Source organism: Octopus sinensis, linkage group LG17 (genome assembly GCF_006345805.1).
Source record: "Octopus sinensis linkage group LG17, ASM634580v1, whole genome shotgun sequence".
Taxonomy (NCBI): Eukaryota; Metazoa; Mollusca; class Cephalopoda; order Octopoda; family Octopodidae; genus Octopus; species Octopus sinensis.
The window spans coordinates 24,429,553-24,455,291 of record NC_043013.1 but is presented as its reverse complement, the minus strand read 5'-3'; the positions used below and the strand labels follow the sequence as shown (position 1 = coordinate 24,455,291).

Genomic DNA, 25,739 nt, shown 5'->3' with positions numbered 1-25,739 from the left:
CATTAGATTTATAAGCTCTAAAATTCACTCCATGGTTGTCCACGGGTATATGGCGTAGTGGTTAAGAGCGCGGGCTACTAACCCCGAGTTCGATTCCAAGCAGTGACCTGAATAATAAAGTAGATTGACAAAATTAGATTTGAACCTGTGGAAGACACACAAGATATCGAAATATCGTTCCCTATATGACAATGGCACTCTTCTTTTAATTTGGATAATAATAATGATAGTAGTAATAATAATAATAATAATAACCTTAGGAATGAGAACCCAGGTTCGAAATTTCCCCAAGACACCTGATGGAAGCTGGAGGGTATATCAGCCGAAACGTTGTGTTAACAACAAATAAAATGAGGACAAATATCCGTCAAATGTAACTAACGTGCTAAACATTTTCTGTTCCTTTCAACGAAGCAATGCCGCCGGTTCTGATATCAGCTTCTCTGTTGCCATCAAACTATCTACTTTCTAGTTAGTTCACATATTTACTAAATCTCTCTCTTGACCCCGCATTAGAGACACACATTTTTGCTGACTGCAGAGTTTGAAAATATTATGCTACTTTTCACTTTCCCGTAACCGATTTTATACAAGTACCATCCATATACCAGCCATCGACTCTAAGCCATACCTACATTTTTTTCTCAGAACGGAGTTTTGTAAGTCTTTCAACGGGAAAACGACAATCTCCTCGCTTCCAGCAATACCAAAGCACTATGGCTAACATATATAAAAAAAATGTTGCGACACTACAAACTCTTTACGTATGAACAATACATTCAAAACCCTCAAACTTGCCAAGATTTCTTACTAAACCACTGGATGCAATCACCTCTTTCCCATTGTTATCTCTAGGTTTACTCTCAAAACTTCCTTCAATCATTCCTCGGTTCCTGCATGGATCAACCTATCTATAAAAAAACGATTCAATTAGAATTTCTGTATCAATCTCGACAGTTTAGGAGCTGCGGGTGTGTTGAGCATCTGGAACTTAATAAATAACATATGCCATAACACATGTATGTTAACGAGTGTGTGTGTGTGTGTGTGTGTGTGAGTGAGAGAGAGAGAGAGAGAGAGAGAGAGAGAGAGAAAAAAGTTACCGTAATCAGAGAATTAAGAAGACCATTCAAACAAGGAAGGATTCAGTACATTTGAATGTAGGGTAGAACCATTATGAACTATAGAACCTCCGACTATTGTAAAAGGAGCTTTGAAACTGATAGCCTTTCGAAACATTTCTACAATCGTCGGACGCTCTGTATTTAATATCAATGTGGTGTGTGTATGTGTGTTATTTACACACATGTATATTGCTACGTTTATTAATGTATTTGTCTGATTAATTGTATTTCTAATGATACATTTGAAATTCTAACCTCAAGTTAGCTTTATGTCACAATGATATGAAATAAAGAGAATCTGTATCTGTTTGATGATAGGGAACATTTGAGAGAGAATGTATATATATTTGAAACAAATGAATATGGAAAAGGCAAAGGCAAATGAACATGGAAATGGAGACCATACACGCTCATCATACATACCTCGACCTCCTGCCTCTCGATGACGTGACACGAGGTGTCGGAGCGAGCAGTCTGCAACAGAAACGGCCGATGAACAGAGAAATCATTATATGGAAAGAGCAAATGAAGATGAAAAAGATGTCACACACAGAGAATTGAAAGATTCACACGTGAGATGGAACTGTTGACTACGGGACTGAACGCAGAAGGGATCATTCTCTTACAAGGGACATTATCACGTCTGTACTTTTCTAGTAACTACAAAATAAGACATTATTTCATGCTGTCAGGATATTTCTGTTGAACTCAAGAGAAGAGAATTGTTTATTAGCAGTGGACATTTTCGTGGAGGCTACACTGGGGGGCCGCAAGGCAAATAAGTATGTCAATGAGGCAGGTTTATCTGCGACTAGATATGTTATTGCAACACAATTCTAAGTTTCACACAGTTTTATAACAAATTGATTCATGCAGGTTTCAGTGGTTTTAGTTTCATTCAATTTTTTAAAAAATGGAAAACAAAATATATTAAAAAAAAACACTACAGAGTATGACTTGGAAAATAACTTTTTCTATTTTCATTCATTCGTGTGTGAATGTACTTCTATGACGACAGATATGAAATCAAATAGAGAGATGAAGATGAGAGAGATACAAAAGATTAATATATGATCTAAGAGATGATCAAAGGAAGCAAGTCACTATAAACACCATCAGTACTTTTCAAAACTATTTCAAATTTGCTCCGGCTTCGCTCGGGGTTATCGTATGATACAAATAGAATCAAAATTCGTTATATTTTTGAATAAATTGCTCTTAAAAGATGATGATTAACTTCAGAAAGTGAATTCAATGAAGATTTTTTGTTAACCAATTCAGAAGAATTCATATCGAAAACCTCACGTGATGAATTTCATAAAAAAATGTGCAAAATAAAAATGAAATATAAACAAAAGGTTGCAACACCTAAAATAAGATGAAATATTTCAAAATTTTAAAATTTTGCTGAGAAAAGCAGCAAATACCGTATTGTACAAATTCTGTCCTAATTTATAAAATGACTTTGTATCCGTTACTTTTCTTAGCAGTAAAATGTCTATTGCTAGGATGAGAGAGATAGGCAATTTTTTTTTTTTAATTATATTAGAAATTGTACATACTAATAATATAATAGTCCATACCCTACAGTCTTATGAAAAGTTTCACTTAACTTTGACCTACAAGCTGCAATATACATAGTTTCACTTTATATGTGAAGATGCGATCAAATAATTTGCATTATCTCCCCTTATTGAAGGCAGAATCGTTACAACGTAGAAAAAATTCTTGACGGTATATGTTATGTAGTGAGCAAAAAAAAAAAGCACTCAAAATTACACACGTAAGGAAAACATCGTTAACCCAATGTTATTTCGTATCAAAACTGAATGAAGGTTTTTCTGAAAGTTCTCCCATGGCATTATAATTTCAAATGACAACATATTAGACGTATAAATTTTAACTATGCTCTTTGAATTAATATACATTAAACAAGTTCAACAGAGTAACTTTCATAAAATTAGATTATTATTATTATTATTATTATTATTATTATTATCATCATTATAAAGGCGGTGAGCTGGCAGAAACATTAGCACGCCGGGCGAAATGCGTAGCCGTATTTCGTCTGCCGTTACGTTCTGAGTTCAAATTCCGCCGAGGACGACTTTACCTTTCATCCTTTCGGGGTCGATTAAATAAGTACCAGTTACGCAATGGGGTCGATATAATCGACTTAATCCGTTTGTCTGTCCTTGTTTGTCCTCTCTGTGTTTAGCCACTTGTGGGTAGTAAAGAACTAGGTATTTCGTCTGTCGCTACGTGCTGATTTCAAATTCCGCCGAGGTCGATTTTGCCTTTGATTCTTTCGGGAACGATAAAATAGGTACCAAAATTGCTGCCTTTGTGGCAAAATTTGAAACCATTATTATTATCATTATTATTATTAGTAGTAGTAGTAGTAGTAGTAGTAGTATTTCTTTATCACAGGTTTTGTTGGAGCTTCTGGAGTCTTGCATGCGTAGCGGACTTACTACCTGCAGCCTATGGTACCATACTATTCGTTCTTTTCATCTATCTAATACTGTCCTGATAATACTGGCCGTGCTAAAGAGGGAAAACTTTAGTAACAGTTCTACTGGCCATTCAATTCCGATTTCATTTATATTCCTCTTAATGCTTTCTGATATTGCTCCCAAGGACCCGACAATAATTGGCACTATCTTCCCCTTCTTCATTTTCCATAGCCGGGTTATTTAGTACTTAAGAAGGTTGTATCTATCTATCTATCTTTTCGTCCACCTTCTTGACTATTCGTGAGTCAACGGGGCAAACTATTATTATTATTATTATTATTATTATTATTATTCAGTAGTTTTATTTTTATAGCGTGTTTTCACTTCACTACAGAGCGCAGCTCTGTGTGCCTTGGGTATGTGCTGTGATTTGTTGTGATGCTCTGATGGTTACTGTATGGAAAGTGTTCTGCGTAGGATGTGTGCAGTGCCTAGTAGTGCAATTTTCTGTATGTTATATGTGTTTGTAAGTCCTGGTGTTTTTGTTATGTATTTGTCTGAATATCTTTTATCATGCCTAATGCACCTACTATGATAGGAATTGTTTCTGTTCCATGGTTGATACATTTTAGTAATGTTGGAGATTCCAAGACCCATGAGAGTTGAACACTGTCGAATGCATTCTGGTAATCAATGCAAGTCATGTCGAGGTTTTCTTTTTCCTCTTACAGCCCTCTATAATGACTGGATTTACTAAATGCTGCTCCTTCCAACCATACACCCCTCTCCCGCACCCCTTTTGTTCCTCTGGTAAAAGATAGTTATTTTTCTGGTTTATTGTAAACCGGCGATAGGTGACTGATACGAGTGTTTCGTAGGTTGTTGTTAGACATGTTATTGTTCAAACATTTTTTGGGGTCTATGGTGTCTTTGTTTTGGAGAATTGGGGTGGTTTATTCTTCCAGAATGCAGTTTGGTGCTGATTCCGACTTGCTTATAATTAAATTAAATGTTGCTGCTACGTGAGTATGGGTAATGCCGAAGTGTTTCATCTAGAAGTTTGGGACCTTGTCTATCCCGGGAGTCTTCCAGTTACTGCTAGTCCTCAATATATCCGTGATCTCTTGGCCTGTGATGGTGGCCCATACCTCTGGTGCTATTTTGCTCTTCCTTTCCTTTTCCCTATTTATCCATTGAGCATTGTTGTTGTGTTTTTCTTATTTGCTCCATATTCCTTCCCACTGAATCTCCAGTGCTGATGGAATCTATTAATGTTTTCGTTTTGATTTTGTTTAACTTCTTGTAAAATCTTTTCGAGCTTATTTTAAATTCTCTATTCTTTCTTGGAAGAAGCATTCCCGTTTTTCGTACCGTTGTATGCCGCAAGTTTTGCTGCTATGCTCGGGTTATTTTTTTCTTTTACCTCCCATGTGTCTTCTTTATTTTTTATGTTCTATTGTTTTGTTATATAGGTCTTCTATAATTATTATTATTATTATTATTATTATTATTATTATTGAGTGAGAGAGCATCGTATGGCATCAAAGTGACACTGGGGTACAACTATACGAAGCCCAATATACCCATCATGATTACTTCTCTGATAAGGGTACACCTGGCACATGCATATGTGTGCAACATGGTAATCTCATATCAAGATAAACAGCGCATTACCTTACAGGTGAAGCCCAGTTAGAATTTTCTTCAGGTCGAGTAGCCTATCCCGCTCAAAAGGTCCCTGAATAAGTTTTGTTTAAGGATGTTGAACGAAACATTCATGCTTCCAGGGGTGAATTGTTCAAACCCCAAACAATTTCTCTCAACACATGGCTATGATGCTCCCCCACTACTTCTGCTCGCGATCAAAGATGCACATACTGTCAACCACTGAGGAATATGCTCAACAGGTTACAGTCAAACAAGTGACAAGCAAATTTGTGGTATTGAGCAGAATATTTGCTGTAGCCCATCTTTTTCACCAAGACAAAACATGTAATTATTGTTATTATACTTTGCTGCCTTAAACTTTAAAAATAATCCTTTCTATTATAGGCACAAGGCCTGAAATTTTGAGGGAGGGGGCCAGTCGATTAGCTTGATCCCAGTACACAACTGGTACTTAATTTATCGATCCTGAAAAGATGAAAGGCAAAATCGACCTCGGCGGAATTTGAACTCAGAACGTAAAAACAGGCGAAATACCGATAAGCATTTTGCCCGGCGTGTTAACGTTTCTGCCAGCTCTCCACCTTATAATAGTATACAATCTTAAAATAATATATGTTCTGAGTATACGTAGCTAGATAACATCGATCTTCGATTTACAAGTAAAAATTGATACCATCGATATTTCCGCAATGAAACGTATTAAATCACAAGGAAATGAATACATCAAATGAGTATAATAAATACTAAACGGTTAAATATTTTCGTCAGAAACAATTTAACTAAAAATAACTACAAAACATCTCATAATCTCAAATTCAAGTAAAATCTATATTAATTCAACCAAACGTCAGAATTTCAATAGTTTCAATAAAACTTCAGAGCACTGTAGCAATCCAACGATTAAACATTGTTATATTTTTTATATAAGGGTGATATTCTTATCCAGACGGCCTTTGTTTTACCGAGGGAATATTTTCGAATGAATAAACCCTCTGTATATTATTAGATTTACTGATTAAGCAGAACAACACTACACAATAACAGATATAATAAGCTATCGAGCATCATGATTCTGCCTCTGCCACTCTTCATATGTTCGAGGATTTTATTGTTTGAATATTTGGACTTTTGACTGATGTAAATCATTATCATCTCGCACGAGACGGTAGCTAAACCCTCTTTCTATTGTAGAAGTTGATGTAGTTGTTTTTATTGAGAAACCTCCAGCCATTGCTTCAACTGAGAAGGCACATCATACAAAGGTGACCAATTAAGCCCAGAAGAAGTTTTTGCTGATGTTTTACTCTGTTTTTGTTGCATTTCAATCTGGTTTCGAACCACACATTACAAATGTCATGAATTTTAATAAGGTAGATAAGCCGTGTTGTAATCATTTTAGTATCGTATCTTATTTTCGAAGACTTTGGTGATCATCGTCACATAGGCGGCTTAAGTAGATTTTGTGATACTAATAATCTCAATTCTTTGGTTGTTAATACAGAATATGAGTGTAGAAAGGCAGTTGACATTGTAAGTATTTTAGTGTTTGCATCGGACTTGTCTAATCCCGAACTGTTTTATATAATAGCTAAATCACACCTTGAAATTGAGGTCAGAAAGAGCTAAGTCCTATAACATTTCCCACGAAGTGTCAGTAGTTAAAAGAACATCAATGAAAATAAGTTTGTTGTTGGTAATGTTCAGAGTGTCTCGAGTTTACAGTTTCTAATTTAGAATGTCTTTTTTTTGTAATGTGTACGTCAGAGAAGATATCAGTACTTCTTTCTATAGTGCCTTCTCCCACACTTCCGATATTAAAAATTTGATAATGTAATTCTAACCTTCTTGACAAAGTATTGAGTTCTCAGAAATAATGACGCCAACTTCTTCATCCTAAGAAAACAATTAGCAACCTTCCAGTTCCTCTAACAATTCAGACATCTACTAATGACAGATTTCCCTGACCACCAACTCCTACATTGTCCTAGATTTCAATGAGGTCAACATATTTTGAACAAAATAAATTCTGGTAAGGATACTACAACTTCAGAGAGGATACCACAAGTTGAAAAAGAGAATTAATTTTTGATGCGAGAGACATTTATGAATATATTTACTGGCTCAAAGTAGTTGCAGATTGAAGAAAATCAAATGATAATTGCTTGATACAAATGAGATAACCTTAAAAGATGCTATAGCACACAATTGTTGTTTCCATGATTCAATTCGGAAATATTTCGATACAAACCACCAAAACCTCAAGTGTTGTCAATATCCATTATTTAGATTCTCTACAGAAAAGGTGGTTTGTGTAAAAAAGCTAAATCGACAAGACTGTTCTGAAATTCTTCATCGAGTATCATTCATGTCACTACGGTGTCATAAATAATTCTTGATAAATGGCCTTATTTAAATGTATTAATGAAGACGATATTTATACGATTTCACCATTCTACAAATCACTCGTTTGCGTACCTCACGGAAGAGTTTAAATAATTACAGAAATAACTTGAGAAGTGTTCACTTCAATACTGGTGATACTGCATGTATATGTTTTTGCTTAAAATAAATTTTTCTGAAAACTTTATCAAAAGGGAAAATAAAGATTCGAATGAATATTTAGGAGATATTTAAGAGCGAATATTACAGAAGAAATAAATAAACCGCAGGAAATTCCTTTTTAAAAAATTGAACTTAATATAATGTTTTAACGCCACTGTCTCCATGCTTCTATTAAGAATGTTTGAAGCTTGTCTTCTAGTTACCTGTATTTATTTAAGCATGCAAAATTATTCATGCATGGGAACAAATACATGCACATATATTCAAACATGGAGGAAAACACAAAAGAAATCGCAATCAAAATGTTTTTGATAAAATAATTATCATAAATGTCAGATTATTGTACTAAAACAGTAACAGAAATTATCAAACGCTAATATTCTGTTTGCGCAATGAATATCCACGGAAAACATTCGCTACAACTATTGAAAGAATATTCAATCACTAACACTATAATTCAATGAATAGTTTTGTGGATCAAATAATTAGTAACATTCATCGCTAACACTGACGCGACATTCACCATCATCATCATTATCATCATCCTCATTAATACCATACCATAGTTTCACACATATGTAATATAAGCTATATAATGCAAAGCTAAGAATGCAGCACACATCTGCTTCACTTCTACCGAATATCTGTAGTATATTGCAGGATGCCCGCATGGAACCGTGGCGCATTTTGCATTTTATAGCTAAAATTACGCACATATTACGAAGTCTGCATACTACAGTATTCCAACATAGTCTTACAGAACTATTGGACCAGAATTTTTTATATACTTAAACTACAATATACAGCACCTATCTATCAATCTATCTATCTGTCTTATCTATCTATTTATTTGTCTGTTTGTATCCATGCATATGTATACATAAAGACGACAGATACGTAGTATAAATCAAATGTTTAATTTAGAAGAATTCAATTGGAAACTATCTGGTTATACAATGGATGAAAATCTAAAACCTCTTAAAAATGCAGCACTAAAGCAGTTGAGGTCATTTATTAAACATCCAATAATATCAAGATTCAAACATAGACTTCCGAATGATAAGTATAAAAAAATGTATTAATATATTTTTTGACACTATAAATATATAGGCAACCCATTAAAAAATAAAACTACACACTTTGAATTTTTTTCAAATCTCAGTAATCAATATCCACAAGTTTCGTATTTGCAATAGCAGAAATTCTAAAACCAAAATTCTTTGCACAGATTATGGTAACATAAAGGTGACAATTCAACAGTGTTGTATTTTACAGGGTTTTTTTTTTCTCAAGAGTCAATCACAGTATTACTACATTTCAAATGGCCATAAGGACAAGCGATTTCCTATGTAACACTGGTGCAACAAGTAACAGTTTATAGACATTCTAAATGATGCTTTCATTTTTCGCCGAAACACAAACACACACGTATACAGTTGCCGTGGACCAAATTGCTTCTAAAAGGCCATTGGTCGATCTGAGGCAAGCTAGAAGATATCTGTCCAATGTGCTGCGCTTTGAAATCGAACCTTGAACCAATAGGCATGAAGCAGACTTCGTAGACTCAGTCATACTTGCATATAGCTTCACACAATAAAAATAAATCTACCATCTTCTATTCATTGTTTCTTTGTGTTAGTTTAGTTATTACAAATTTATCATATGGAATACAAATTTACTCATTCAGTAAAGCTTTGCCACTATTTCTATATACCTTTTTTTTTTCAGAATCTATTTATTTTTTAAGTGTTATTTTGTTATATTTAATTGGTCTTACTTTTGTTTTATCTTCTTTATCTTCATTAGTTTGTAAGGTACTCCGATCGCCGTGATTTTACTGCCGTCTGACACACGATACCATCCTTCCTGAGCATTGATGTATGTTGGGGTCAGTACAATTGAGACAAGAATTCGAACCTAGTAAATAAAGCAGAAAACATTAATAAACTAAAACACATGTAAGCCTATTTTGGCAATATTAAAACTGCTCTTTAAAGAAATGATGTAAACGAGCAAGTTCATAAAATTGTTTAATTCATCTTTACTTCCGCAGTAGTGCTTGCATAAAAGGTATTTTTTAGGGATGTGAAAATGTAAAGTAAAAATGTCACAGAAATGTTGTTTAAGAATAAACCTACGAGAAATGATTTCTGACATGAGACTGTTTTTGTTTTGTTTTTCTTGATCAAAACTGTCGTGAAGCCAAGATAATTATAGCAAGCACTACAGTCTATCACTCATAGTCACAGCAAATAACGACTAAATTGTAAAATTATTTAAGAGGATCAAGTTGCACATAGTTTCATACAATCTAGCCAAAGGAAATTCAAATAATTTAATCTCAAGAAACAATCTAAGCTGCACATCTGTAAAGTACTGCTGTAAAAACTAGCAAACTATAGCCACTGGGATCTGCCTTTAAACAATGACACTTGCTTGAATGTTGTTTATTTTAGGAAGAAGCAAGTCAGTAGCTCCAGATTTTAATCTTGTGTCTGTACTCTCTTCCTCTCTCTCATTAACTCTCTCCCCTTCTCCCTCCTCTCTCTCATTTATCTACTTCAAAAACAATATTTCAGCAGTTTGTTTTTTAACAGAACGTAAGATGAACTGTTATTTTTTGTTGTTAATCTGCTATAGTGTATATAAACGTATTCAATCATACACACACATATATATACATATCTGTGTATGTGTGTGTGTGTATGTGTGTGTGTGTGTCATTAATCAGTTTTATTTCAAGATGTCTTGCCAATAGAGAAAGAGTAGGTTTCTAACCTAGATCCAAGGTTCCTTCATTGGAATTTCAACATCAACAACAGGATATTTTTGTACGTGTGTATTTTTGTATGTGTGCATATATGTATATATGTATGTGCAGATTTGTATGTTTTATGTATGTATTCTCACGCATATAGTTGCATATCTAGATATGCTCATATATATTTAAATGATAAACTTCTGGAATATTTTACAGATTTGTACATTTCCAGTGATGGATTGCAACTGTAATCTTCGAATCAGCTTTCTCCTTTCCGGTTTTAAGAAGCCTACTTTGTCAAGATTGGTATTTAGGTAGCGTGTTACATATCCCAGTGCCTAAATAATCTGGATAGAGTAACTGCAGATTCCTCAATAGTTCAGCGTAGGTATACTCTTTTTCACTGATCTTGAGCTGGCAGCTAATTTCCATCACTGTAGTTTCTCTTCTCCATCCCAAATCATTATATCAGGTCTCTTGTACTTACATTTTATTACGATTTTCACTGGGACTTTTTACCATTATTCCTATTTATTATGAGTGGCTATAGGTTCTACTATACTGTGGGTACTTATTTCTTTGTCTTCGGGGTTATCCTTTCGATAGATTTCATTATATAGTGTCCTAACTACAACATCATGTTTCATCGGTAGATAATACCATGATGGCATATTCGGACAACCGCTTATGATATGATGTGAGTGATATCTTCGGTATTAACTCCACAAAGTCTGCATCGGTTATCACATTTTACTACTTTTCCTGCATCTCTGTCCCTTTTGTGCATTTGATATTTCCTGTTCCTGGATTGCAGATGCATACCCTTCGAAGTGAGAGTTCGTAATCCGGTTATTGGTCCATGACAGACTGCTTTGATGATCAATGTTACTATCATCTCGCCGCTTTCTACTAACACATCCATGCATGTCTTCTGCGCACGTATGCTCATCCTTTCATCTGATGATACGCTACGGTAGAATCGTGCGAAATTTGTTTACCTGTTGAGCTGCTGTCTTCGTTCTATTCATCGGTTCTGTTGATGTTGTGTTCAGCCATTTTGCTTGTTGTAGCTCTGTGAATGCTAGATTATAGTTTCAGTCAAAAATTACTACGATCGTGAATAAAAGGTTCCCTCAGTTAATTCATCTGAAGATTAAGCAGTTATTTAACAGGGCTGATAGTTGTGGCTCTAAAGTTGGGGATAGTAGTCATCGTATTTTCGATAGTCTCCCACGCCAAATATGCGACTTGTCGCTTCGTGTGTGGTATGTATGTCCTTATTCAGTTTATTTCAAGATTTCTTGCCAATAGAGAAAGAACCGGTTTCTAACCTAGATCCAAGGTTCCTTCATTGGAATTTCCACATCAACAACAGGATATTTTTGTACGTATGTATTTTTGTATGTGTGTATATATGTATGTATGTATGTGCAGATTTGTATGTTTTATGTATGTATTCTCACGCATATAGTTGCATATATGCTCATATATATTTAAATATGAGCATATATTTAAATGATAAACTTCTGGGAAGTTTTACAGATTTTTACAGTTCCAGTGATGGATTGGATCTTCTTTCTCCTTTCTGGTTTTGAGAAGCCTAATTTCTTAAGATTGGCATTTAGGCAGTGTGTTACATATTCCATATGTATTTATGTATGTATGTATGTATGTATGTATGTATGTATGTATGTATGTATGTATTGTTGTTATCTACATAGGAGAATAGAAAATGAATATGATAGTCGAATGATCTGACTGTCAACAGGAAACACAGTAACTGCATCATTTCATAAAGTCAGGCATATTGTCAAATAAAAACAATTTCTGATGTGTGTCAGTGCGCACAACACATAGGGAAAATAACCGAGTAACGCTTTCTGTTCAATGCTAGAAATATCGCAAAATATATTTATCTTCATGAATAGTGGTAAAGAATTTTAAAAAATTTATTCATATCAACATATATATCATAAAGATAAAGGTAGCCATACATATACAACGAGCCTGTATACAGACATCACCAGAAACAAACATTTTTATATATGTTTGTATATATGTATGTTTACGTGCATGTACATACATGTATATGTGCACACAAACACATACACTTCTATCTCAAACAACTTGAGTTGTTTTCGTATTTTAAAAATATTACATAATCTTTAAAGAAGCTGCTGTTAGGCGAGGTATATTTATCTGCTGTAAAGATAAACTGGAAGAGGACATCAAACGTCAGATACCAGCTATCAAAAACAAACAGATTGGATATAATCTTGATTGCATTTCTGATATGAGCACAAACGTTTATATTAATCCAACGAAGTATTCAACCACATTTCCCTTTGCTTTCCGCCTATTTGTATTGCAAAAGTCCTTAAAAGTTTGAAAACTATGGGCAACACTTTATTATAAACAATCACGAGAATACCTTTTGTTATGGGAACTCTTCTATAAAATCTACTTAACTTCCCAAATATCTCCGTCTTTCAGTGTTCTACATATATTGTATACTCAATGTAAATAAGAATAGATTTCTTGCCAAGCAGTTTTCCAGGGAAAAAATTTTATGGAATATATTATCGCCATTCCGCAAACGTAATGTTTTCCTTTGCAGTAGCGTAACCGATTTGTTATCTGATAATAAACTTCATTGATATAGAATATGTATGAATGAATGTATGTATGTACGTATGTATGTATATATGTATTTACACACACGAATAGACACACACAGACACATTATATATTATTTGACGATCCTTGATCTGTAGTAACCTTTCATCACTCAATAACCATATATAGTGCATAGGACTATCACCTTTCATTCTCTCCTACCAACTGGCATGCTGGCATTTGAGTAATTTTTCTCTGTGTGTATGTGTGTGTGTGCGCGCGCGTAAATTATATATATATATATATATACATACATATATATATTTATATATATATATATATATATATATATTTATATACATATAGTTAATCCAAACAAGAAAGCACAAAAAAACACAACAACGCGAGGACGTGGAACAAATATAGTATTATTGTACGTTCAGGAAAGAAGGGGGGTTTAACGTTTCGAGCGGAGCTCTTCGTCGGAAACATAGGAGAAGGAAAGATTCAGAGAAGGGAAGACAGAGGGAAAAAAATCGCCAACGGTACACACGCGGTCACATTTTGAATACATATATATATATATATATATATATATATATATATATATATATATATATATTACATAATTAAAACTAGGAAATATTGAATATTTTCGTGACAGACAAAACAGCTATATAAAAAAAAAGTAATTAGCATAGCGACACTTTATGTGTACTAATTTGAAGAGGTGAAATATTCGTGGTCTCTTTGGTGCAGAGGCTAGCACGGTCGTCAGAATTACAAGAGTTTGTGGCTCAGTTCCCATGGTTGCTGTTGTGCACATTATTTTTCAATCTTGGATTCATACTTAAAAATGATTTAATTTAACGTTTGTAGACAGGTTTCAGGCATTAGTGAGACACGCAAATGATTTTCTAATTGATCGAAAGACCAGAGGCGTATCTGATAGAGGAGCAAGGAGAGCGACCCCCCCCCCCCCTCCTAGAACATTTTTCAAAATTGGCGCCTTTTATTAAATGTACAACCAATGAGTTAAACATTGTTTGGTATGCGCCACTGAGCCTTTTTTTATTATATCCTCGTCCCCCCCAATTGTAGAGTCGGGCTTCACCCCTACTAATGAGCCCAGTATCTGAATTTGACATTTAATCTATCGTCCTACATTTTAATAAGTGTCTGAGTTATCTTTGTAACTATCACTTTTATCTTCGATCCGGTGTTACGCATTTCGCCCGGTGTGTTAACGTTTCTGCCAGCTCGCCGCCTTCTAGAAGCAATAGCAACCATGTACCACGACCTACACCTAACTGTCCAGAAAAGGAAGGATGCATTGTTCTACAGAAACATCAGAGCGTCTGGAAAATGCCATTTGGTACTTGTTGCAGTCCTTCACATGCTGAGTTCAAATCCTTCCGGGGTCAGCTTTGCTTTTCATCTCTCCGACGTCGATAAAATAAAGCAACAGTCAAGTGGTGGAGTCCCCTCAAAATTAAATTCTGTTTGCTCAGTAAATGTTGCAAAATGTTTTGCTTTTTGTTTTGTTTTGTTTTTTTTTTTTTTGTTTTTTCAATTCTATTTACTCAGTAAATGTTGTAAAAGAATAATACTAACAATATTTTTTTATTACCTCTTCATAAAATTAATTGTTGCTGCTGCAATAAAATAGCATATTTGGTGATAAAGATTTCTTTTAAAAATTGTAATCTATTACAAACATTAAAAAATACTATTTAGCTTTGAAAACATAAATAAATAATTTATACTGCTTGGAATTAAGTTAGAGAATATAAGCAGGCAAAAAATAAAAGTGCCTGCTTCTCTGGATTCCTTTTGAAGGGAAAAAAATCATCAAGTTGAAAAAAAAATGCAAGGTTAATGACGAGCAGAAACAGATTTTGTATGTAACTGCTCCACTCGTTACGAGAAAAATTGAAATACAGTTCGGAAAACACATTAAGAGAGTACAAGAGCCTTCAGATCCAAAACAGGGGAACAAATACAAATAAAAAAAATGTAAAGCAGTAAAAAAACACACCCCATTCTCTTTTATGTAAAGACGAAGAAACAAATATAAACATAGAACAAAACAATCTGCATAGATACTAAACGTAATACCTGACAAATACCTAAAAAAAAAAGAAGTCCCAGCAAAATATAAATAGTTGAAAAGAATGCGTCCAAAAATCTCTTTTAACCTTGGATAATCCAACAGATAGCATGGGAAAATAATTCAAATTGCGTATATAAATACGCACACACATACACATTTATATATATATATATATATATATATATATATACTAAAAAATGGGATACTCTGAGGAAAAAGTATTGGCGGTTTAAAAAAAGGTAACAGACCATAAAAAGAGACCGGCCAGGAAGAAAGAATATAAAAGCATTTGTTGGGTGAAGTTTAGAAGACGTTAAAAGAGTTTAGACGTAATAAGAGTCAGGGAAGCATAGCAGCATAGCAGTAAACTAGAAACGAGAAAGCTATCATTATCTATAGAGAACGACTCGCTTCAGCTATTTAATAAGGGACCATTAAATAGTTACAAAATTCTTCACCGCAGTAATTAGAAAACCAGACACAACACCTGACTGAAGTTAGATCAACCTTAATAACTAAATCTCGGAATTTCAGACCTCACAAACACAATCCTACAAACATCTCAGAATATGTGTTAACTACACGTAAAACAACTCCTAAAAATGAAATATAAGACAAAACTATTATAGTTAACAGAATATTACAAAGAGAACAAAAAAAAGTTTCAACAAGAATAAAAAAAAAACACTAACTACACCTTTTCATTGCTTGCTCGACTGAAGGGAAGCATGGCAGGAGGAAATTATCTTCAAACAGGGGACCATGTTGGAATACTTACAACAAGAATAAACTTCGCTAACGACACCCAAAGGTCATGTGACAGTGTTAAGCTGGGTGCCGAATTAAGTTTACTACCATACCACGAAGGTTTCCACACACCTTCAGTTAACAAAATTCGTTCTCAAGGCTTTGGTCAACTAAGTACATCATAGTGGGATCGAGCTCAGTATCACGTAGTTGCAAGCAAAGTTTTTAACTAAACAACAAAAACTGCCCACCTACCCCTACATTATCTTTTTTACTCTAGGCACAACGCCCGAAATTTTGGGCAAGGAGCCAGTCTATTAGATCGGTCTCAGCACGCAACTGGGCAAAGTCGACCTCCGCGGAATTTGAACTCAGAACGTAAAGACAGACGAAATACCTATTTCTTTACTACCCACAAGGAGCTAAACACAGAGAGGACAAACAAAGACAGACAAACGGATTAAGTCGATTACCTCGATCCCAGTGCGTAACTGGTACTTAATTTGTCGACCCCGAAAGGACGAAAGGCAAAGTTGACCTCGGCGGAATTTGAACTCAGAACGTAACGGTAAACGAAATACGGCTACGCATTTCGCCCGGTGTGCTAACGTTTCTGCCAGCTCGCCGCTTTGAGACAGTAGATATGGGACTTTTCCTTGTTTAAGACACAGTGAGGTAAAAGTTGGGAGGAATTTTTGTTATTATTTCAAGCAGATCAAGCACGTTGAGCCATTCTTGGTGTTACTCGAAGACAGAAATGAAACGTGGTGTCTTCTTGCCGCAGAGCTCCCAGTGAGATAACTGTTAACTCTGAAGTCCTGTATTTCTATAGATATATATATATATATAACATTATAATTCTTGCAAATTGTTTGTCACATCAGTGCTACCATTCATAATCGATCAAGGGTTAAAGGTCACCTACTTAAGTCCTTCCAAAAGAAATAAGAAGTTAATTAAAAAGAAATAATGTTTCGTCAGGAGGCGACTGTAGTCAGAAGAGCTGTAAAAGCTATCAGTCACATTGACGTCACTATCAAAATCAATGTCACTGATATTCAGATTGAAAATCTGATTTTCTGTGGGCCAAAACTTATAGGGAAACGTCGAGTAAGTTCCAAAAGATTACAATTCAGAAGAGAAGTACTTGGTGGAAGCATTTCATGAGGATTTTATGTGGTGACCTACGTAAAGAATAACGGAAGGCAGAGATGAAGATTGATTTAAAGGGTTTAAATAAGGAAGACGCAGTTTGCTAGTTCAGAACGGAACAGTACTAACAGTAAAAAAAGAGAGATCGAAGTGTGACAATATGAAATGGTTTGCTTTTCAGTATATATTGCTTTGTTTTGGATGCAGTTTAGAATGTAAGTATAGCGGTTGCTCCAGCCAGACACATGAGCAGTACTGACTTACGTGACTGGCATTTATTGCTTTATAGTGTAACATTTCTGTTCTGATATTGAGTACCTTCTTGCCGGGATGGGAAGGTGTAGCGCTTTAGCTATGTTATAGTTATTTACTAAAACTGTTCACCTAGGAAATGTACCGCAAGTGAAAAAAGAAACCCTGCAACATCACCACTAAAATAAAACAAAGTGGAAACCGTATGAATAGTAGCATTACCAATAAAATAGTACAAGCAATGGTTGGCGGCGAGCTGGCAGAATACTTCGCCAGGTATTTTGTCTGCCGCTACGTTCTGAGTTCAAATTCCACCGAGGTCGACTTTGCCTTTCATCCTTTCGGGGTCGATTAAATAAGTACCAGTTACGCACTGGGGTCGATATAATTGGCTTAATCCGTTTGTCTGTCCTTGTTTGTCCTCTCTGTGTTTAGCCCCTTGTGGGTAGTAAAGAAATAGGTATTTTGTCTGCCACTACGTTCCGAATTCAAATTCCGCCGAGGTCGACTTTACCTTACATCTTTTCGGAGTCGATTAAATAACTACCAGTTACTCACTGGAGTCGATGTAATCGACTTACCACCTCCCCGCAAATTTCAGGCATTGTGCCTATAATAGAAAGGATTATTATTATTATTAAGACGGTGAGCTGACAGAACCGTTAGTACACTGGACAAAATGCTTAGCGGCATTGCATTCGTCTTTACATTCTGAGTTCAAATAACCTTCACCTTTTCGGGGTTGATAAAATAAGTAACGTTTGAGCACCGGGGTCGATGGTCTTCTGCCAAAATTTGTAACAATTATTATTGCTTAATGTTTTTTTGTTTTTTTGCCAAATCTTTTATAAATCTGTATTCAAAATTTATAATTTTATCTATCATGCTTAGATTAAAAAGAATATATTTACTTCAAATATTTAATCCTAATTCACAGAACTATTCAATAATCAAAAGATAACGAAATGACTGATTTCCTTTCAATGTTGTAGGAAAAGGTTTATAAGGGAAGTGTAGACTAAACTGAAAAGACCTCAGTATATTACTGTTATTTCCTTGCCCCGGGAGAGAAAAAGGTGATTCAACTGTTAACCCCTGTAATTTTAAGAATGAAACTAAACAAATGCTTAACAAGCTCTTCATACTGTCTACTCTCATTTGTCTCACCGCCTTAAATTAAATATTTTAAAGTACATTTATTATTAAGGAAAAGGAAAATATTTCGACTGGGAATAGAAATAAGATCGTAGGTTCAGATAAAAGGAAACTGCTTCCCTCTACAACAAGAGCGATGACCCTAATAAAGGAATTAATAAACCTAAAAGATGAAACTTGTCTTAGATCCTGGTGATTTGGTGCTATGCTATCTGGATTTTGTTTTCCCCGTAACCTACAAAAGTATCAGTTATAACATTCATGAGAAAGTCATAACCTTCAAAATATTGCTATTTACCAATTGGTACCAAATTGAGGTCAAACAGATTGACCCGAAGTAATAAAATAAAAGTTTTCGTTCGTGAAATATCTACTTCATAAATCCCTGTTAAAAATCAGATCCTCATGGGAGCGGGGGGCGGGCAAGTCGATTACATAGACTCCAGTGCTCCATTGGTACTTATTTTATCGACCCCGAAAGGGATGAAAGGCAAAGTCAACCTCAGCGGAATTTGAACTCAGAATGTAAAGAGGGACAAAAGGCTGCTAAGCATTTTTTGCCCGGCGTGCTAACGATTCTGCCACTCCACCGTCTTAGTTATTTATTTTAAATATAAATACCTGAAACTAATATTAAATTTATCTATTATTCTGAGATACAAAGTCATCATTAACCTCAGTATATTGCTGCTGTGTATGACTCTTTAACATGCATTTTATTCTAGAGCTGAATGGAAGAATTTGTAGAGTGTCGGACAAAGTAACTTGTGGCATTTGCATCCCTTCACGTTATTGAAAGAAGCATAAACATACCATTAATCCCTTTTCTTCTGCAAATCTAAGATACTGAAACTAAGTACAAATAAACATAAATTACATACTATCGGATAATTTCGGAAAACAGACGACCCATTTACATCACGCGCGCGTGTACAGCTAGTTGAAGTCTTACTTCCACACAATCTAGAGCATCATCATTATCATCATCATCTTCTTCCTCCTCATCATGTACCTTATCTGATGATGACAGAAAGTCAGAAAAACTTGCTTTTACATTTGCGATTTGAATTCTCCCATCGTTAAGAACCGCTTACGTTTAGGCGCATTTGGCGTAGTAGACGCTCGGACATACAAATGACGATGTTCGTAATTAGGTAAAAGTTTTGAAACATCTGTTGGTGATGTCCACCGTTTCTGGGTTTGTACGTCTGTGTGTGTGGGGGGAGTTGTTCGTAAGCGAATACAAGACCCAGAGGTCTATGGAGTTAATATTTAATTCTAGATTATCAAAACCTAAATGGAGAAGGGTTAATCCTGGATCACAAAAGATTTAGAAGTATTCTCTGTAACCAAGTTATAATCCAGATCAAAATATTCTAAAGTGGGTGAGATAATCCTAGGTAGTTTTAATCCATTAAATACAACAATGGATTAAAACAAAAAATTTTAATTCATTAAATATAACAGTCCCTATTATAGTTGTGGAATCGTCCAAGGACCCACATCTGTGAGTTTTCATTTAGACATCACATACCTACATCTTTCCATACATACGTAGAAGTTCTACAGTATTATTGTTTGTTGTTGTTGCTGTTTTTGTTTGAATATTTTTTTTTGTTTTTTTAATATATCTTTTAGGCAACCCAGTCACTGAAACTGCGTGCTTTGTAAACCTGTAATGAATCCGATAATTGAAACTGCTGAAACTTTTCTTAGTCAAACTAAAATTCACTGTCTGTTAGGTTCCAGTTGAATGCTATCAAATCCAAGCAATATCCACGAATTATACATTTGCCATACAATAAACTCATACAGACAAACGGCAAACTGCCGGCATTCCAGAATATCACACCTATTACAATAGCAATATTCAAAAGTGATAAATTACACCAAGCAACTTAAATAACAACAACAACAACAATAGAAGTGTTTAATAAAAACAATGCAAGCAGAAAAATGCATAACATCAAGATAGAAATGAGCAAAATATCAAAAAAGTTTTTAAAAATTTGGATTATGGGTTACGATGTGAACATGTTATGACTATTGGCTTTTATCCCTATTAACGATTATTGGCTTTTATCTACATTAACATTAGAAAGTAGAGAAAATTGATATCCGTCGGTTTTGAGGATGACGACTGATCGAATCCTGCGATCAACTGAATCACCAGCGTATTAGTGAGAGCATGAGTAGTTCAGATGCGAAGATTCATGTAGCTTTACTGTAATGGCGACGCAGATTCTACGCATTTTTACCTCTTGTTGGGTGGAGCACTATTTCATCCATAAAGAGCATATTTGTGAGGTCGATGTAGAGAGTCTGCTTGCCTCTGCTCATGCAGTGACATACCTGAGAGAAGGCGATCTTTAGGTCATTAGGAACTAGGAAGGTTGAAGTAACCTAGAGGAAGCATGTGCAGGCTATCAAGGTAGGTTTATACTTATTCCAACCTTTTGGGACTCTTCGAATGGGTAGCCATGATTTGGAGCATCTGATAAGTGATATACAGCACATGTTACCGTTTTGGTCTGTTTAATGTGTACTACCAGAGCATCACAAAATGAGTTTAGCGTGACAGTAGGAATACAGGCTACATATATATTCACTACTTTACTCGTTTCAGTCATTTGACTGTGGCCATGCTGGAGCACCACCTTTAGTCGAACAAATCGACCCCAGGACTTATTCTTTGTAAGCCTAATACTTATTCTGTGGGTCCCTTTGGCCGAACCTCTATGCTACCGGGACATAAACACACAAACATAGGTTGTTAAGCGATGGTGGAAGGACGAACACTGAAGAGAAACGAAACCTTATTGGTTAAATTTCGAAATCATATGATAGGTTTTTATCAAATTACTTCATTCAATGAGTTTTATCTCGATGGAGAAAGATGTTGTGGCTTGCCTCTCGCAGTCCCTTTGAACATCTCATGAGGTTAGTGAATTTGTGTGGCTATTCGAGTTATATTTTTTAGTTCTTATTTCTAGCAATTGCAGGTGCTACTTGGCACCCTTATTTATGTATTCTACCTTTTTGGTTTTTAATTGCTTTAGCCACCTATATTATGACATATTTAATATATCGTAATATTAATTTATCGTTATATCTTATTGTGTGTATATATATATATATATATATATATATATATATATATATATATATATATAGGCGACGGGCTTCTTTCAGTTTCCGTCTACCAAATCCACTCACAAGGCTTTGGTCAACCCAAGGTTATAGTAGAAGATATTGGCCCAAGTTGCCACGCAGTAGGACTGAACCCGGAACCATGTGGTTGGGAAGCAAGCTTTTTACCACAGCCATATATATATATATATATATACTAGCAGTATCGCCCGGCGTTGCTCAGGTTTGTAAGGGAAATAACTATAAAGCATTTTTAGAGAGTTATAGCCAAAAAATTGGAAAAAAATGATGGTAAATTTTTTTGAGAGTTAAAAAAGGTGGAGTTGCGTCCCCTAGACAGTTTGCGGTTTGTGTTTCTGATTCTCGACCCCATGTCGAATTTATCGATTTTTTTTAGAACTGGGGGAACTTTTCAAAATTTTCGCTGCGTTAGTTTTGAATTATGACATTGGGCTATGTGTGTGTCAAGTTTCATCAGAATCGGTTGAAAGCCGTGGTCAGGGTAAGGGTACAAGCAAACAGACACACAGAAACACGCACAGACAAACTGCCGTTTATATAGAGAGATATATATATATATATATATTGGGTCATCCCACAAATACACATACATATACATACATACATTCATATATACATACATATACATACATTTATACATACATGCATATACACATATATATATACATACATTCATACATACATGCATACATACATATACACATACATACATTCATACATACATACATACATACATACATACATACATACTTACATACATACATACATACATACATACATACATACATACATACATATAACTGTTTCGAAGCAGTTGTCCTTAGTTATCTTCTTTATGATTATCAAAGAGATATCCACATTAGCAGGACATCTGACCTCCATGGCGCTACATACTTTGTCTGTCCCAAACTACAACCTATCATGCTTACACTTGACATGTTTTGTTCCACCTGTATTCCTTGTGCTAGTATTTGTGTACGTATTCAATAACGGGGTATTCTCTATATTTACTATCCAGGACAATCTTTTTCTCCGAAAAGCTATTGTATGTTGTTATTGAGACGACGTCATGTTGCACAGGAAGGCAGCGCATTGAGGACATTTTTGAGCAGCTGCTAATCACATGTACGTACATGTGTATGTATGTATGTATGTATGTATGTATGTATGTATGTAGTTATGTGCGTGCGTTTTAGTATTTGTGTATCTCGTACTACCACTTCACAACCAGTGTTAGTTTATTTATGTCCCTGTAAAATAGCGGGCTCGGCAAAAGAGACTGATAGGATAAGCACCAGGCTTTATTAAAATAAGTACCATTCAAGACGTCCAGCATGGCCGTAGTGAAATACCCAAAACAAGTAAATGGAAAGATGCATACATGCATACATTCATGCACACACACGCGCGCGCACACATGCACGTATGTATGTACATCATTGTTCAAGTTTGTTTCAAGATTTCTTGCCAATAAAGAAAGAGCTGGTTTCTAACCTAGATCTAAGGAGCCTTCATTGGAATTTCAACATCAACAACAGGGTATTTTTGTTTGTATGTATGTATACGTGCATATTTGTATGTTTTGTTTTATGTATGTATTCCCATGCATATAATTGCATATCATATATATTTAAATGATAAACTTCCGGAACGTTTTACAGATTTTTACAGTTCCAGTGATGGATTGGATGTGTCGTCTTCGAATTAGCTTTCTCCTTTTTGGTTTTGAGGAGCCTAATTTCTCAAAATTGGTATTTAGGCAGTGTGTTACATATTCCAGGGCCCTAATAATTACAGGTATAATCCTGAACTTGTGATCCGGATAGAGTACCTGCAGAGTTATCAATAGTTCAACGTAGACATTCTCGTTTTCAATGTTCAGCTTTATGTGTGTGCGTGTGTGTGCGTGTGTGTGCGTGTGTACATGTGTGTGTGTACACGTACTCCATTAACCTTACTAGCCATCTATCAATATTAGTTTTCCAAGAGCGCAAAATTATGTTTTTGTTTGAAAGCTGTGAAGACAACAAAAGGTATGAGAAGTCTATTAATAAGAGAAACTATAAGGAAAAGAAAAGGTAGGAGAAATCTACTGATCTAAAAATAACCACAGACATGTTGGGTGTGCCCTGCTATGAGCAATGTGCGTAAGCAAAACATTGGCAGAGTATTATAACATGTAGGCAATAGCCTGGCTTACTTGCAAGAGCACAGACGTACCTTAATTAGAATCATATTGTTTTAAAAAATCTAAATAGTAGAAAGAACTATCAGATAGTTGCGAAGTCCAGTCTCCTTCAGATGCTAATATTAAATTATGCAGTTTAAATGCTTAAATGTCACTACTTTTTTTTATTATATTCACTTCCATTGTTGATTAAGGAGTGTTTTCCTCCCCTCTAATGTCACTGAAAATATTTGCTAGAATGAGAAATATAATAACGTAAAGCAATTGGAAAGATGAGAACTAAGTCTAAATATTTCAATACGAATCCGATATGATAAAGCTGAACGCTTTACTTGCTAATATATTGTAATATCCAACAGCAATATGGCGCGCCTGATTCATGTGCCCACCTACTACTGACAGGCTGACTACCATTTTAAGTAAATATATGAAGTGGAATGCATATTTTACGTATACATACATCATATATATATATATATATATATATATATATATATATATAACACATTTATATTTCTGTCGCAATCATTTGACTGTGGATATACTGGGATACCGCCATGAACACTAGTCCTTCACACACACACATACATGTATGTATATATGTATATGCATATACATATATATATATATAATATATATATATATATATATATATATATATATATATATAGAGAGAGAGAGAGAGAGAGAGAGAGAGGGACGTGTGAAAGCGCGACCTGAGGACTGCCAACATCTGTGTGGACACGTGGGAGGAAACAGCTGCTGACCGCTCTGCCTGGCGTCGGACGGTGAGGAAGGGCGTTTCCATGGCTGAGGAGAGGAGAGCACAGCTGTGGTTGGACAGGCGGACAGGAGGAGGACAACTGCAGCAACACCCCACACGTACCCATCGATGTTCGTGTGCAGCAAATGTACCAAGGACTGCCACTCTAGAATTGGACTGTTCAGTCACAGCAGACGCTGCACATCATCAAAGTAGGCCCACCCTTGGCGCAACCCATTGTCTATCAAGACAGACGGGGAAAGAAAGATATATATATATATAATATATATATATATATATATATATATATAGAGAGAGAGAGAGAGAGAGAGAGAGAGAGAGAGAGAGAGAGAGAGAGAGTGAAAGAGGAACCAAAGTTATTTTATTCCGCACGGGTAGAAACATAGGAAAAGAAGAAGTTGAAAATGCACTGAGTTAAAATAATAATCTGATTATATTTAACGGTTTAACAACCGGTTTCAGTTTACACTGATTTTTAAAAAGGTTGAAATAAAAAGACGTGGCTGGTTATTTGTACGTACACAATTACTCATACCCAAAACTCATTCTCCACTTAACATGAGGAACCTACACAGCTAACAACCTAAACTTTAGCCACTGGACTCCTGTCCACTCACCCATCTGACAGATTAAATTTAGAGTATCCTGATTTATAAATAACAATGTTCGCTCAACCGTGTCGCCTTCATTTTAGGCACGAAACGCACGGGCGTAGCGGAAAACGTACAAAAGGTTCTAAACTTTATCACGAGTTCATTCTCTACAAACACTTGACAGAAAACATTCAGAGCATTGACTGTGTGGTACTATCACTAAACATGTTCAGTCAATCGTGTCAACCTTAATTTACGACGCCAAACATTGTCACTTGATACTAACAGACGAACGTAGCGGGGAACCTGCAAAAACTTTTCAGACCAGTCAAGTGACTATCCTCTACCAATCAAGTCCTATGCAGAGCATATACAAATTTGAACCGTGGACTCCCTA

General features: G+C 35.3%; 1 protein-coding gene across 4 annotated transcripts in view; it reads right to left on the bottom strand.

Annotated features, from left to right (window-relative positions):
- The window catches only part of LOC115220992, a 197,563-nt gene that overhangs the window by 49,483 nt on the left and 122,341 nt on the right, over positions 1–25,739 (bottom strand). For 3 of the 4 annotated variants that reach the window (XM_036510448.1, XM_036510450.1, XM_036510449.1), the window contains 2 exons: positions 9,588–9,727; positions 1,548–1,598 (listed from right to left, as the gene is read on the bottom strand). In XM_036510448.1, the coding sequence (XP_036366341.1) occupies positions 1,548–1,598; positions 9,588–9,727 (191 nt within the window). The remainder of the gene's footprint in view (positions 1–1,547; positions 1,599–9,587; positions 9,728–25,739) is intronic. The other variant, XM_029791210.2, reaches the window with a different exon arrangement.